This window comes from Capsicum annuum, chromosome 3 (assembly GCF_002878395.1).
Source record: "Capsicum annuum cultivar UCD-10X-F1 chromosome 3, UCD10Xv1.1, whole genome shotgun sequence".
NCBI classification, from domain to species: domain Eukaryota; kingdom Viridiplantae; phylum Streptophyta; class Magnoliopsida; order Solanales; family Solanaceae; genus Capsicum; species Capsicum annuum.
Genome location: NC_061113.1, coordinates 263,705,963 through 263,722,913, shown reverse-complemented (window position 1 = coordinate 263,722,913; position 16,951 = coordinate 263,705,963). Strand labels below are relative to the sequence as shown.

The window sequence follows — 16,951 nt, the reverse complement described above, 5'->3', positions numbered from 1 at the left end:
AAATAAAGTATCATTGCTTCCTTAGCAATATGGTTATAATTTATTGTGTTTTCTTGCCTTGACATGCTTTCAACATTCCTTGGAGAAGATTAGATGCTTGCTGTAGTATGTGAATCCCGATAATTTTCAAGCTTGCCTCCAGCTTGTTGATTCTGTATTCAAGTTGGTCGTTTCCCTCTTCGAAGTTGGTAAAGAGTTTCTCGTCTCTTGTGAGCTCGATCAGGAATACTACCTTCAAAATTGTGGCATTCTAGAAGCCCTTCAGAACACTTTCTTCAGAAGCCTTAAAGGATATATGGAGGGTCTCTGTGTTTGTTTTAGGTCAAAATGTGTTGATGCACGTTGAAGATGTGGTCCCAAAAGTTGAACAACACACTTTTATCAAGCGTTGCTCCATGCATCTTGCTCAACCAATTTGATAAATTAGTAAGCATGGAGTTACGTAGAGTGTGTCTAAACCGGCTCTACCAAGCCTATCAAATGTTACGTAACTCTAAGCTCATTACTCTATCAAAAAAATATGACCGAGTTAGTGCACAAATCGAACGAGCTCAATCTCTCAGTCTTTCTACTGATTGCTCTTCTCCAATATAAATGACAAGATATCTGCTATGCAAAAGTCTACACTGTCGCCAGACATGTTCCCAGGCAATCATGTCTGGCGATGGTGTAGACTTTTGCATAGCAGATATCTTGTCATCTATATTGGAGAAGAGTGATCAACAGAAAGGCTGACAGATTGGGCTTTTTTTCTATGTGCACTAACTCGGGCATATTGTTTTGATAGGGTAATGAGCTTGGAGTTACGTAACGTTTGATAGGCTTGGTAAAGCCGGTTTAAATAACATGCTACGTAACTTCATGCTTACTAATTTATCAAATTGATTGAGCAAGATGCATTGAGCAACGCTCGATAAAAGTGTGTTGTTCAACTGTTGGGACCATATCTTCAACGTGCATCAACACATTTTGACCTAAAATAAACACAGCGACCCTCCATGTATCCTTTAAAGCTTCTGAAGAGAAAGTGTTATGAAGGGCTACTAGAATGACACAACTTTGAAGGTAGTGTTCCTGATCGAGCTCAAAAGAGACGAGAAAATCCTTACCAACTTCGAAGAAGGTAATGACCAGCTTGAATACAGAATCAACAAGCTGGAGGCAAGCTTAAAAATTATTGGGATTCACATACTACAACAAGCATCTGATCTTCTTCAAGGAATATTGAAAGCATGTCAAGGCAAGAAAACACAATCAATTATAATCATATTGCTAAGGAAACAATGATACTCTATTTGACTTTCAATCTCGTTTGTGGTTTCGATCAGGTTAACAACAGTGGACCTGATTGGAAACACAAACAAGAAGATGAGATGAAATTTAAAATTCAGAAATTGCCGCCTTCACTTAGTTTTTTTATTTCCACTACAATTGTTGTTGGCACAAGTTTTGTAGACTTGCTGAACATCATTTCTACCCTCGATGCCCGTGAGGCTGCTTTGTTGGTCTTCTCTTATTCTCTACCTAGGTGATAATCTCGACCATGCAGCTCCCTAGCAAAGTGTCCATTTACATTGTTTTTCTTTCAGAGACACAACAGACGAAATTACATTACCGGATGCACTTTTATATTTGCACTTGATTCAGATTTCGGATCTGTTAAGATAATTTCATTGACCGAATTCGTTAGAAGTTAGTTTCTATCCTGTGTATCTTCTTCAATTAGCTCTCAGATGATATAGTCTTCCATCAACAACCCATTTTCCCTCGAAAGTGTTCTCCTACCACACCTTCTGGCGTATAATCATCAACCCGAGCGAGCAACCCAACCATATAAATTTTGGCCAGGGCAATAACTATATTGGTTTTCCATTCTTGTTTGATGTAGTGCGAGGATTCGAGGGCCTTCTAAGGGTCCAATGCACACTTAAAGTTAAGTCCAGTAGCTATTGATTCTCTACAGTGACGATAAATATTGATCCTTTCTCAAAACTCGACACGCATAAACACGACCACCAACCGTCAGTAATTCGTAACAGGGTATCTGCACCATCTTCATGAGGTCCTCAGCCTTATCAATTTCAAACCCATCAAACTTAACGGTACAATGCAGGATCTTGTTTGAATGATCAATGCCTAATCGGTTAAAAACTGCATTCATAAAAATATTGTACTTTGTGTGTGTTGTTCCGGTAACCTTATCAGTAATACATACTTAACTCCCACACATATGATAGTGGATCCATCTGCACGCACCTTATTCTTCCTAGCCCATCTATGGCTTAAATTGAATAAACAGATGACTAGCTTGTTACAATAGATGACGCATCTGTTTATATTGCCAATTAATTGGAGACATCTGTTACGACAGTGATCAACCTGTTGCAGAAATCAAACAGATATATACATCTGTTGCAAAAAGATTGTCAGTATGTTGTAAGTTATCTAACAGAAAGAATATATTTTGTAACAGATTACCCATCTGTTAGATTTATTTTAAAGAATTTTTTTTCTTTCCGAGATACAATAATTTATAAATAGGTCCCTCCTTAAAAATATAGATGATCTAGCTTCGTACCAGATATTCATATCGAGTCCTTGCGTGAACTTCAAAGGCAGTTTGATTGATGAACTCCAGAGAAATATTTGGCTGACTTCGGAGTAATGCCGGATGAATGAAAGATGTATGATTAACAATAATAATAATAGTAGTAATAATAATTAGGTAATGTTTTTTATTTTAGCGATTATTTTCCTCCTTTTGTATATCAAATCTACCCAAGGGATTCAAAAATCTATGAACATTCATTTCATTTTGTTGTCGACTTTGAATTTTTAATTCTTATTTAGTATTTAATAATAATCATTCTGTTTATTCCTTGTTCTCAACATGTCAACGGTTGGTAGTAGAGATTGAGCAGCAATTTGTGTCAGCAGTTAGAGGTTAATCTGCTACGACAGATTGATCATATGTTGCACCTGACGGTTATTAATAAAAAAGGGCTATTGTTGTTATTGAGAGGGTGAAAAGAAAGACATGACTCGGAGTTTCGATTATTCAATATGAAAAATGTTTCGTAAATAAATAATAAACACAATTTATAACCACAATTTTAATAACTTATCGTGACTTTTCACCATTTTTATTTTTTAAATTATTTATTATATAATAAAATGATTATTATTTTATTAAGGAATTTGAAAAGGTATTTTTTTTATTTATAAAATAAAAAAGTAAGCAAATTTGGATTAATGATATGATATATAGTTATTTTTTTTAAAAAAAAGTAGATTATATGTTGCAACAATTAAATTATCTGATGCAACAGGTTCACTATGGTTGCAACAGATGATATATCTGTTGTCACAGATGATTTATCTGATGCAACCTATATCGAGTCACAACTCAATAAAAACAATTCTTGGAAAGAACTAATTAATAATAATAATCTGAAAAGTCATGACTTATCACAATATTTCTTAATTTAATTAATTCATTACTTTTCACATTAATAAAAATGTAATTAATAAATGGAGGTGAACAGTTAGATTATATGTTGCAACAGATATGTTATCTAATGCAACATATTTTATATTTGTTGCAACAGATAATATATCTGTTGTCACAGATGTGTTATCTGATGCAACAGATATAAAATTTGTTGCCACAACTCAATAAAACGGTTCTTCGAAAGACTAATTAATAATAATAATCTGAAAAGTCATGACTTATATCACAATATTTACTTTCTTAATTTAATCAAAAAATTAATTAATGTATGGAGGTGAATAGTCGCGCCTTTTTGCCTCTCATTCAAATTCAATCCTTTATAAATAGGTCCGTCCTTACTCAATCGTTCATTCAAATACACACTCCATTTATTTATTGCATCTCGTCTTTCATATTACACTCTAGAAGATAAGATTATGGCTGACCCAGTGTGGAACATTGCTTTTCTGCAATACGCCGTGAATGAACTTCGGAATCAACTTCGTGATCTGCAATGGGAATTGGAAGGAGTTAGATCAAGAATGCTCCGCAAGATACGCAGGCTGAGGAGGGCCTTGCTACTTCCGGTTGAAGATTGGCAGGCTGGCAATGATGATGCTGATAATAATAATAATAATAATAATAATAATAATAATAATTAGACTATTATTTTTCTTTTAGTCTATTATATGTATTTTTATTTGTTTAATAAATAAATTATGTTTGATCTTTGACGTTTTAATCCATATTTAATTTTCATTCTGTCTATTATCTTCTCAACAAATATTTCGATGATTCGACGTAAAAAGGAATAATTTAGAATCCAGTAGCAATAACAAGATTTATCTGTTGGGTTTGTGGCAGGGGGTGATTTGTGTTGTTTCAAACAGATTAATCATTCGTTGCAACACATAATTAGTCTGGTGCAACAGATAAACATTCTGATGCAACAGATAATTAGTCTGGTGCAACAGATAAACATCCTAATATAACAGATAATACGTCTGATGCAACAGATAATACGATGATGCAACAGATAAATAGTCTGATGCAACATATTACTCATCTGATGCACTAGATGATTGATTTGTTTAAATTGTGGGCACTTGTGCTAGATTCATAATCGGGATTCTATCCATTGTTGGAAAAACAAAAGTGTACCCAGATGACAAATACGAATAAAAATCATAATTTTACTTACCAGAGTAACCTGTGGAAAGTGATGTAGTAAACAAAGTTTGACCTAAGAAATTGGTCAGATCGCAGCAGTAGCGTTGTACCAACAACAACAACAAATGGTCGACAAGAAGAAGATGAAGCAAAAGATGATGAATAAAGCAGCAGAAACAGAAACAATTAACGACAAAAATCGCTAAGAGAGAGAAAACAACAATGGATGAAAAGAGAGAAAAAGACGCCTTTTTTCCCTCCGCTCCTCGTTATTTTAGGTATATATTGAAATCAAAGTGTAAATTTTAAAACTTGTGGATTATTTTAAAAATTTTTCAACTTTCTTAATACATAATAAAGCAATTGTCACATCCAATTAATAATTAAGACTTGTGTCACCTACACCTCATTTTAAAACTCTTTTTTCACCCGTGACCCAGACCCCATCTCACATGACACAAATAATGCAGAATCGTCTTTATTTAGCAAATTGAGTTCTTGTGACCTGAAAATTCAACATCTTGGGATCACAAATTCTACTCTACTCGTCAAATATGGACAAATCCTTACACAAAATAAAGAAATTATGGCTTGTCCTAATACAACGTCATCAGGTCCCCTAATGCAAAAACAAAAAAATACTCTTATGTACGTTGTCATGCCTTTGAAAGTCTTCCCTCTGATACCACCAAATGTAGTGAATATACATGAACCAACAGGGGCGGACCCACCTATGTGTAATTTTGGGATGCTCTGGTATTCACTAAACTGACGTAAATTAGGTATAATTATATAAGAAATAAAGAATAAATAGTATAATTTATTAAAAAATTCTCAGAGAACAAACATATGATTATTAGCAGTATACGAAACGATAAATAGGAGCAGAAATCGAATAACAAGAAACTATTAAGGGTAACCTACGTACTCCTACCTACTAGATAGGAAGTTGTGGAGAACTCGTATTAGGACATCAAAGTTAATTGTTCCCTTATTTCAACTTGGGACTCATCCAAACACAATCTACTGATGGCGATGAGAAAACACGGCTCAGATGTACAAAGTGGTGAATAGAAGAATAAAAACCATATCCTGACAACATAATAACTATTGAGGAAAAAATGCTTCTTTACATTGGCAAAAATTTGGAAACCTACAAAAAGCTTGTAGTATTTCATCGGAGAAAAGGCTCCGATCACAATTACAAGAAAAGGAACCTAGAATAATCATATCTAAGAAAAAACAGAACTACTGAGGGTCCAAACGAACGCAATTTAATAGTAGCTTTAAAAATAATTTTCTGGTACAGTCTTCTTTCTGTGTCAACATTATTTTGCCGCCTTTGGTATTTCACGTCTACTTGACCAAATTGATAATGTGGGGAGAACATGAGCCTGAAGAGTTCATAGAGAGGCTTCTGCTACCAAGTCCTGGAGTAGGAGTGCTACATTCTGGGGATTGCTTGCTGTTGGGAGGATAAGGTGATGCACTTGTTACCCTGGATTCAAGAACACAGAAGTGCAGTTATTCAAAAAAAAGTGTGTGCAGTGATGGTGGCGGTGCTCGTGAAGGTTACACTTGAATAAGACAGCACACATTAACGCAAATTAAATGAAAACAAACCCCATATTACCTTTCCTTGCGCTTCTCCAGGAACCGAGCCAATGATGCCTTGCGTGCCTGCGGCACAGCTGGAAATGAGAAATACCCAATCATTATGCTGGTGAAAAATTGGTCAAGAATCTTTGAGGTAGCAATATTCAGTTAGGAAAGCACGAGAATATACCTGATGGGACCAGGGGGGCAGGAAAAGATCCTACAGGACTGGCAACATTGGAAGGCTCTGCTTTAAGAGAAGGAGATGGCACTACTCCTATTGATTTGATTATAGTTGCTCCATTTGTATTACTAGTCACTCCAGCAGATTGCGAGCCACCACGGGATGTTATAGAAATGGGGCTGACAAGAGTAGGTGTTGTATTATGGCACTGATTTACAACAAAAGAGTCAATAGCAGGAGACTTTGGGATAGGCGCCTGAACAGGAGATAGAATAGATGTTGTTGCATTTGGTGTAACAGGTGGTGCATTTCCAGCAAGCAACATAATAGCTTGAGCCTAAACCAAAAGAAGAAATAATTGCTAAGATACTCAACATAAGATAAATTCATGAAACCAATATCAAAGAAAACCTAAAGGTCTAGCGAATTTACCTTTTCTGGTGAAACATTGTCATAAACGCAGACAGAACCACCATAAAAGATGGTCAACTGGGCAGGACCTGGGGGAGTCTTGGGAGCACCCCTGCCAATAAAAATCCACAACAAACTCAGCATCTCCCTTCAGTAAAAGTTTTCTAAATAGACATTATATATCAATGTTAGCTAACATACCTTAAATCAGTGGTGCCGACGACAGCGCTGCTACTTGGAACAACTGAAGTGGAGCCAGCAACAGGAGCTCCCGCACCAGGGAGTGAATTTACAGTAGTTATCAGATTCTGTCCAACAGGAGAAATAAAAGACTTATGACCAGGCATAGTCATAGATACAGAAATCGGATTTGCAACTGGGAGCACTCTGACTCCATGAAATCGATGCATGGAGTGTGCATCATAGTGATGAGGAGGGAAAGCTGTCGCTGTGTAGTGTGTTCCACCTTGCTTTTCAAGCATCATATTTTTCTGACATTTAGAGGAACAACTAATGAAAAGACAGCAAGTGGGAAAGTATTCATACAAGATCTCTGGCACCATTCGGCAATCCCATCTAGGCATTTTAGGAGGTAAATTAAAATACATGTTTATGGAGATCCATAACTAACCCGTGTGACACCAGGGCATGTCCTATGCCTCGAGTCGACAGCTTTAGTTGTGGTTATAGTCACCAATCCAGTTGATGCAAGAGAATCAAAACCAATTTCAGGTTTATCCTCTTGAGCATTCTTGAAAGAGAGGTATTGAGGATGAGCAGAGACGTTCGAGAATGACCACTGCATCGCTGAACTTCTTGCAGGTGCTGCAAAATCACAAAACAAACAAAGAAAATTACCATCTTAGTTGCATCCAACACTATATTTACTAGGTGTATAAGCGGGCTTCTGATGTGAAAGAAATACCTAATTCAACTTTATTAACTCTACCAATAAACAAATGCAATTAAGTAGTTACCTAAATAATAATCAACTACTTGGTAAAATTGGTGAAGTATATATTCAGAAAAGACAGACGAGACGCCGACCCACGAACCTATATATTGTCATAACCTATGTACTCTTTCCAAGACCTTCTTTTTCCCCTTAAAATAAGACAATGTGAACAAATAAACAATTCAAAAGTGCTTCACTAGTGCAGCTAAAAAAGGTTCTTGCCTTCTCGGAATTTAAATACAGGCTATTAAGCATCTCATGTGCAATATAATAGCATACAATATTGTATTTACCAATGCAAGAAGAAGTAAAGAACATGGAAAACCATCTAGTCAAAGTAACATTATACATACAACCATACAAGTTGGGATTTCTTTAATACTACTACTACCTTATTATAACGGGAGAGGAAAAATACTTTATTCATTACTTTAATCATGTTCTTAGTAATATACAACATAATTTATTCATGAAAGAAGATGACTTGTGGGGTTTCACAACTCATCTAAATTAAAAAAAAATTATTTTTCACAAGTAAATTAATCCAACTCATACAATGCATTCAAAAAGGTGCTTGTAATCCGCTAAACAAAGCCTAGCTCAAAGGTTCCATCTCATTTAAAAAATCAAACCTTACAGTTGCAGTACCCACTCCACAACAAATAGGATTCCTTTTTAAATTTTCCCATTTGAAGTATTCTCACTCAACGTGGACCACACTATGTATTTTCGCACTAATGGTCAAAAATACAACTCTCGTATTTTCACGTGTTTCAGTGTTATTTCCCTTTTTTTCTACCTTCTTTTACCTGAATTATCACCATTTATATATCAAAAATGTTGATAGTTCAGGTGTATTTTCTACCATTATCTATAAAAGATACTAATATAGATGTCAACCTACAACAGAGCAATATAAAAGGGCGCAGCCTAATGCACTAAAGTTCCTGCTACGCAGAAGGGCCCACCATAAGAGTGCATTTCTGCAAGAGGTTGTTTACCAGGCTTGAACCCGTAATCTTCTAGTTACGTGACAGCAACGTTGCCCGTTACTCCACGGCTCCCCTTCTACAATGGAGCAATAAAACAACCTTTCTCTGTTTGGGGGTGAGGAAAAACAGATGAAATTTGTAAAAATGAAACTAAAATCCTGAACTTGTATAAGTTAGATCGAAACCCAATTCGATTCTTGAACAGTCATATGAGTTTCAATACCTTCCACCACCCTCACGAGGAGCAATAGTGTTCCCACTTATCCTCCAGCATGACTCGAACACTCAACCTATCGATGTGTTCAACCTTGTCAAAGCTAGAATTTTCACTAAGACGTTCAAAGTACGTATACGAAGAGGTCAAAGTAGGCTTAAACATCTAATATATACACAAAAAATAATTTTAACCGTATATAACGATATGTAATTTTCCGCCTGGGTGCTTGCTAGGTCAGCCCCTATATTCATTCAACCACCTGAGCAAGCCTCACTTGTCAACACTATTTGGCTTGTTTGCACTATTGAAACAGAAGAAATATTACATAAAAACAATATAGTTACCTGAATCTGTAGGTTCTTCAACAACTTCTTGCTTTACACTACTCAAACCCATGAAATCTCTCTCCATTTTTCTCCACTTTAACTTGAGGAATTATACTTATACAAGTATATTTTAGAATTGGAAGAGATTTGTCTGTATAAAACTATAGAGAGCTCTGTTGATTATTTGTTCTTTTTGGGGTTTGCTTTGTTTATTTGTGAAAGGAGAAATGTGAATGAAATGGTAGGATATAAAGGTTTTAAAAATGAATTCATTGCTTCTTCTTCTTTTTTTTTTTCCCTTTTTTTTATTAATCAGATAACGTCGGCGCCGTTGATTCCTTCAAGATTACGCGCACTTCTCTTTATTTATTACCGGTAATCTTTCCGTGCTAGTACAAGTTTACCGATTATTACCGGTAATTCTTCCGTGCTTGGACTTCCTCCGTCAAATTAATACTTGTCAACTATTAACATATCACTAATACATGTACAAATAATAAATAATAAAAATAATTTTACTATAGTAATATAATAACAATAATAAAAAACTCAATGTATTCCAATAAAGTAGAATTTAAAGAGGGTAAAATATACACAATTCATACCGTTATCTTCAAAGAAATTTTACTATAGTGATATAATACACAAAATAAAAATAATTTTATTAATTTAAATATAATAAGTTTAATATGAAATATATTAAGTGATGAATACTATTTAAAAGGTAAAATGAATAGCTAGAAAGGGATGAATTACAAATTAATTTTTTTAAATTGAATAAATATTATTGAATATTTATAATTAAGTATAATGAACAAGCATTGTTTAGCCGCAAAAAATAGTATTTTGTTTCTCGCATAATATCTGATTCCACATTTAAATAAAAAATTTATCCTACATTTTCTGTGGAAGATTACTTTTATTATTTGAGCTCATAAAATAATTTTATTCATCACACTTACAATCCTAAACGATGGTATTATTTATTTTAATGTTTATAACCTTCTATATGAGTTCAAGATTCTTTCAAGTATAAAACTTACTCGGACTTCATAATCATATTAAGGTATATTATTTTTTTCATTAAAATTTGTATTGATTATATATAAGAATTGAGTGGTGTAAACACGAGCTATAAAATTCGGTTAACAAAATTAAAATGTGAATTTAATTGATTATTCTCAAAAAGAAGAATCTCTTTTTACTTAGATAATTAACCTTAAGGACTTGTTTGACGCAGACTACAAACTAATTTTGAAACGAAAATTAATATAAATTAATCCTATATTTGACTGATATAAATATTAGGATAAGTTATAGAATCTAAAGTAACTTGTTTCATCGCAAAGTGGGAAAACATTTCATTAAAAATTTAAAATCACGTTGCCCACAATAGAGAGTCCTATAAGGACACGTATCAAAACACGTGACTATTCATCTCGAAATATACGTCATATGATTTTCCATTTCTTTTTCTTTTTTTTCTTACTGTTTTTTTTTTCATAATTAATTAATGTTCACATTTGTGAGTAGCGTACATCATTCAAATTTCTCCTTGTAAATAACAGCCTGGCTCTGCAAAAACAACAACGCACCACGACATGTGGCATCATTCTGTTCGGCCTCTTTCGCTTTCTTATTTATAAGTAGTTTTGCCGCATGTTTAACTTTTAATTATTTAAATTTAGCGAATTTTATCTATTAGGAAGGTTTTAATAAAGTGCAAAGTTCAAAACATATATTTTATTATAAACACGTATATATTTTATCATCAGAAATTTCAAGTGATTAATGGATTTAATATATTATAAATGTAGATGCAGATTCATAGACTTTTTAAATCTCTTAAAATCAAATTTCGTTGATTTACAATTCTTAAACTAATGAAAAAAATATTAATTTTCATTAATTCTGATGAATTCTAATAATAAAAAGTTTATCATAAATATATTTAATTAATTTTTAATTATTAAATATTAAAAAAAATAGTAAAAAGATAATTATGTTTAGAGTAAAGACTTTTAATGAAGGATAATTTCAAACATATTTCCAATGCCCTTCGCACTTTTAATAGATTATATATTATATATATCGATTATAAATATAGATTATAAATTATAGATATAGATTATATATTATAGATAAAAATAATAAATAAATATAAATACTGTCCCATTTCATTCACTTTTACTTATTTAAAATGAACTTTATATGCCCCTTAAAAATTGATAACTAATATAAGGATTCTACTATGATGTTCATATAAATTAGTAATATTTAATATTATATTTTTAAAAATAATTTTTTTTAAAAATAATTAATATTATGAATAAAACAGAAAAAAAAATTCAAAAGAAGTGGTATGAGTCCTAGTGAAAATAAAAAAGGGTCCATTTTACGATTCACCAACAATAGTAACACTTTCAATATGCCTTCAATGTGTTTTCATAAAAAGAAGTTTGAAAAGGAATAAAATGTATGTAATCTATACCTAAGAAGTAAGATAAAGGAGGTTTTTTTCTAAGAAATTCATAATGTGAGTATATTTTTAATTTTGATTAATTTATAAAGAAATTACTCAGATTGAAATATCTATCACTTTCAATTTGGAAATAGTAATTTGAGTCATTAAAGAAGCAAAGGTGATGAAAGCTCTTTAAGAGGGTAAAATTAAATTATTGATATATGAGTGGTAATAAATGGTAAGGCAGCTATGTATTAGAGCCTGTTTGTATAGAATTAAAATATGATTAAATCAATTTTTAATTATTATTTTTTAGCTTTTTAAGGTGTTTGGTAAAATTATTATCTAAAAAAAGTTACAAATTGATTAAAAAAATCAAAAAGTGAGAAGCTGAGTACCTCAGTTTTTTGTTTTTTAGATTAAAATTCTTTTAAGTTTGATCAAAATATTTATCTTTTTATCCTTTATATTTTTCTTCAATTTCAACAATATCCTAAACTTGTAGCCCTTGAATATATAGCTTTTTTTTCTTTTTTTCTTTGCCGCTTCGCTTCATCTCTTCCCTCTAATTTCTTCTTCATCTTTGTTCTTTATTTTCATCGAATCCATTATTACATCAGAGGTTTGTTCAAAATTTTATTTTAAAATTAAAAATTATTAATAATTCACGTTATTTGTGATGTTAACAACTTTAAGAATATTTAAGTCATTTTAACAACAAAAAAATGTTTAGCATCACTTATTTACCAAACACATCATCAATTTTTTTTCAGTTTCAACACTTTTATCCAAACATTTATCTGCTTAATTTATAAGCACTTATTTTAAGTTTTTAATCACTTAAACTAAAAAACTATTTTTTTTAATTCTATCCGGACTCTTATTTTATTCTTAGTAAATAATAATATTTCAAATAACTTGACTTTCTAAAGTAAAAATATTTTTAATTTTACAGAAGACGACCGGCCAAACATGTTAAACATTTACTACAAAGTCCAAAGTAAAAAGTCAATGGAACAATTGCTAATGGTTATGTTTTAGAAATATGAAATTATGATAAAAACCCATCTTATAAAAATGATGATAATAATACTTATACTTAAAATAACTGCTTCAAACCAAAAAAAAAAGGTAAAGAAAAAGAGTTCGGTTCATTGAATGGTTCGCTGAATTTATTTTATTATTTATTTATTTAGCTCCAACCCATAAAAAAATGGCCAATATTGTTGAATAGTCCACCCATCAAAAGTTTATTTAATCATAATCATAATATTATTGAAAGGAACAAAAAAAGAAAAAGAGGAATCTTGAAAAAATTGAATTCAAACGAGATCCACGAATTAATAATTCAACGAAGCACATGAAAATGTAGAATAATTATTCAATACTATAGTAGAAGTACCAAAATAGTAAGATAACACAAAAGTAGAAATTATCGTATATTTTAAGAATATATTCACATGACAACGTGAGCTCTAACTAACGAAAAAATTATTTTTAAAATAATTTTAGATCTCATACACGCCAACCATGACTTTGCTTTAAAAGTTAAAACTCATCCATGCCAATTAAAGATGTAAGAAGATTTTATTTTTATACTAACAATTTAGAAATATTATTTCTATAAGGTTGGATTCTCAGAATATTTGTAAAAAAGATAATTTTAAGTATCTTGAGTTTATGATTCAAGGAAATAACGAGATTGATGAGGATGTTTCTAAATATATTGAAGTAGGTTGGATGAAGTGGAGGCTCGTCTCGGAAGTGTTGTGTGATAAAAAGATGTTCCTTAAGCTTAAAAAGTAAATTCTTCTGAGTGGCAGTTCGTCCGGTCATGCTGTACGGAGCGAAGTGTTGGTCAGTTAAGAACTCCTACATTAAAAATTAAAGATGGCGGAAATAAGAATGTTGTGTTGGATGTGTGGGCTTACTAGAGGGGATAGAGTTAGAAATGAGATTATCCGGGAGAAGGTGGGAGTGGCTTCGGTGGAGGAGAAGATGCAGGAAAGAAGACTGAGATGGTTTGGGCATGTGATGAGGAGGAGCACGGATGTCCCATTCGTAGGTGTGAGAGGCTAGCTATGGATGACTTCATAAGGAGTAGAGGTAGGCCGAAGAAATATTGAAGGGAGTTAATTAGACATGACATGGAGCAGCTACAGCTTACTGAGGACATGACCCTCAATAGGAAGGTGTGGAGGTCGCAGATGAGGGTAGAAGGCTAGTGTGAGTGTGGGTTGTAGCTAGTAGTTAGGAGAGCTTTTGTATAGCCGGGTTAGTAATCCTAGGACTCTGTCCATAGATAGGAGTCTCTAGCCCGGAGAGTTTAGGTGGGATGGGTGTCTTTGGGCTTGTGAGTGTATGGTACTACTAGGTGGGTGTCCTATTTCTTTATTTTTTATTTCCTATTTGTTATTTCGTATTGCTCTTATTTCGTCTTTCTTAGATTGCTATTTGTATTATTTCTGTTATGTTATTCATCCTGTTTCATGTTTCATTACGACCTCATTTACTATTCTTTATCTTGAGGCGGGGATCGATTGAAAACAGTCTCTCTACTCCTTCGGAGATAGTGGTATGGATTGTGTACATTTTACCCTCCCTAGACTCCATTTTGTAAAAATACACTGAATTTTTTGTTATTGTTGTTGATAAGTCATTATAATTGAATAAAATAAAAAAAGATTTCAGTATAAAATAATATAATATTGATTAATGAATAATTCAATGATACGACTTACCAGATGTGCTAGGTCGTTCTATATAAAAAGAGCATTATGAGACCTTGTTTGAATATTGATGGTTCATTATTGAATCGTATCGTGGTGTTTGCTTAAATATTTTATTTCAGTTATTATTTAGATTTTATTATATCATATAGCTAAATATATTGTTATGTAATCATACCTACCCCCTCCCCCTCCCCCTCCCCCTCCTCCTCCTTCTGATAAGTTTATTCTTCATATTATTGACATGAAATATTAGATATCGATTAAAAATAAATAAAATTTATCAAATATTATATTTATTGAGATAATATAATATAATATATACATTTCAAAACAATAAGTAACGGCCATACAATCATTCAAAATAGCGTAGGTGATAATTTTATCTCTTCATTTGCTCCCTCCTTTTCTATTTATTTGACACATTTTTAAGGAAAATATTAACACGAAGATAATTTGATTAAATTATTTTTATTTATCACTTAACTTTATTTAATACTTCTCTTTTTGTATTATATTAATCTCCCTTTGTATTTATTACTATGGCGTAAAGTGGAACAAAAAACTAATTATGAGTAGATTTTATGAACTGACAAGTATTGTAATAAACATCTAATTTTAGTAAGAATGAATTTAATTAGACACGGAGGAAGTATTTAGTTTTCAGTATTTTGGTTATGAAGTACTCCATCTGTTAGTAAATCTGGCATTCTTACACATCACAGTTCAACTTATTAAACATTGAATGGTTCTTCAGACCTTTATGCAAAACAGTTTAATAACCTTCATTAAACTTTATTACTGTAATTAAAATAAAGTCTTCAATTTTTTAGTACTCCATATGTTTCATCGTGGTGGTTTGGTGACCATACACACATATTATACTAATACTAATCAGGTTAGTTTTCATCAACAATATTTTAATCAGATAATACAGATCCACTAATAGAATTTTCTATCTCCATTCTCAATAATAGGACATATTTTACCAGTACATGATAAATTGATTCTCCTATCCTAGGAATATAAGTTTTTATTAAAAAAAATGTAAAAATCATGGCAATATTAGTTGAAGATGCTTTAGTTGGCGACACAATTATTTGAGGATGGAAATTTCGGAACAATTAATTATGCCTCATTTATTGTTAATTGATCTTTTTCTTTTAAAAAAAAAATGAAGTCAATATCGTGATATATGTCTAATTGTCTATGCACTTTTAACTTTCAATAAATTGGACACTTTTATTTGGTTCCTGTGTACATGAAACAAATTGCTAATAATTAAAAATAATAAATGTAATGGCCAGTAATTCATAGGTGGATCAAACGTACAATAAATAGTTAGTGTAGTATATAAGGAAGATTTGAAAAGAATAAGATCCTCAACTTAATAGATAGGATAGAAAGATGATTTTCACTAGATTCTCCACTCAAAAAGAGATATTATTTGAAAAGGGTGGAGGGGTATACAAGTAAACATATCAATTAACTTGAAGGTAAATGAGAAACTAAAGATGTTACGTAATGGTAACCTTCTTTGTGACTCTAACCTATATGCCCGCAGATCCTTACTAGATAGCTTGGGAAGTCCTCTAATCCAGCACATTTTCAGAGAGCAGAATAGGACAGCGGACAAACTAGCAAAGTTTGGCTCGGAAAAGGAACTCTTTGATTGACTTCATGTTTTTCAATCCCTTCGACTGAAATAGGGGTAGTTTTTTGGGAGAATTTTACAGGAAAAACTTTCCCAAGATCTGTATCTAATGACAATACTAACTCAAGCAGTTTTGTGTTTGCGTCTGGTTAGGCTTTTTGTATGATAAACTACTTTTAATTATTGGCACCCCATCTAGTTTACCAAAAAAAGAAACTAAAGCCTTGATCTGGACATGCTGATATCACCATAATGGAAATTTTACTATTAAATACCCTTTGTGTAATTTATCACAAATCATAATATTACAATTGAAATAATAAAATGAACGAAAATTTGAAGAAAGTAAGATAATCTCTTTTTTTTTTTTTTGCTGAGGTGCATATATTTCACTTTCTTTAAGGAGATTTAAGTCTACTGCAGCACAATCTACACTGATCCAACAATATATCTCTTGACTTGTCCCCTCCAGAATACAACAGACTATCAAAACTTCAACATATTAAAACTCTTTGTATAATGAATATAGTTAAAGACTTGAAATATTTTTTATGTCTCAACTCTTTCTTTCACTAAAAATTACTCTTTTGTATATTGAATATAATTGAAGACGTGGGATATTTTCTATGTCTCAACTCCCTTTTTCACTAATACAGTTATTTTCTTTAGTATAGTGAATATAGTTGAAGACTTAAAATATTTTTTATATCTCAACTCTCTCTTTCACTACCACACATGTTAATATTTTTATACACTTATCATT

At 32.1% G+C, this 16,951-nt stretch overlaps 1 protein-coding gene across 2 annotated transcripts; it reads right to left on the bottom strand.

The window, feature by feature from the left end:
* Positions 1 to 5,750: 5,750 nt before the first annotated feature.
* Positions 5,751 to 9,697, bottom strand: LOC107862213 (protein TIFY 6B). Of its 2 annotated transcripts, none has more exons than XM_016707707.2 (7): positions 9,360 to 9,697; positions 7,483 to 7,676; positions 7,053 to 7,159; positions 6,873 to 6,963; positions 6,447 to 6,777; positions 6,294 to 6,351; positions 5,751 to 6,158 (listed from the first exon to the last, which is right to left on the bottom strand). In XM_016707707.2, exons 1-7 carry the CDS (start codon positions 9,424 to 9,426, stop codon positions 6,017 to 6,019), a joined length of 990 nt encoding a protein of 329 aa, XP_016563193.2. In that variant the 5' UTR covers positions 9,427 to 9,697; the 3' UTR covers positions 5,751 to 6,016. The 2 variants fall into 2 exon arrangements, with proteins under 2 accessions (XP_016563193.2, XP_016563192.2); XM_016707706.2 differs by having other exon boundaries at positions 7,053 to 7,342; positions 9,360 to 9,675.
* Positions 9,698 to 16,951: the final 7,254 nt, after the last annotated feature.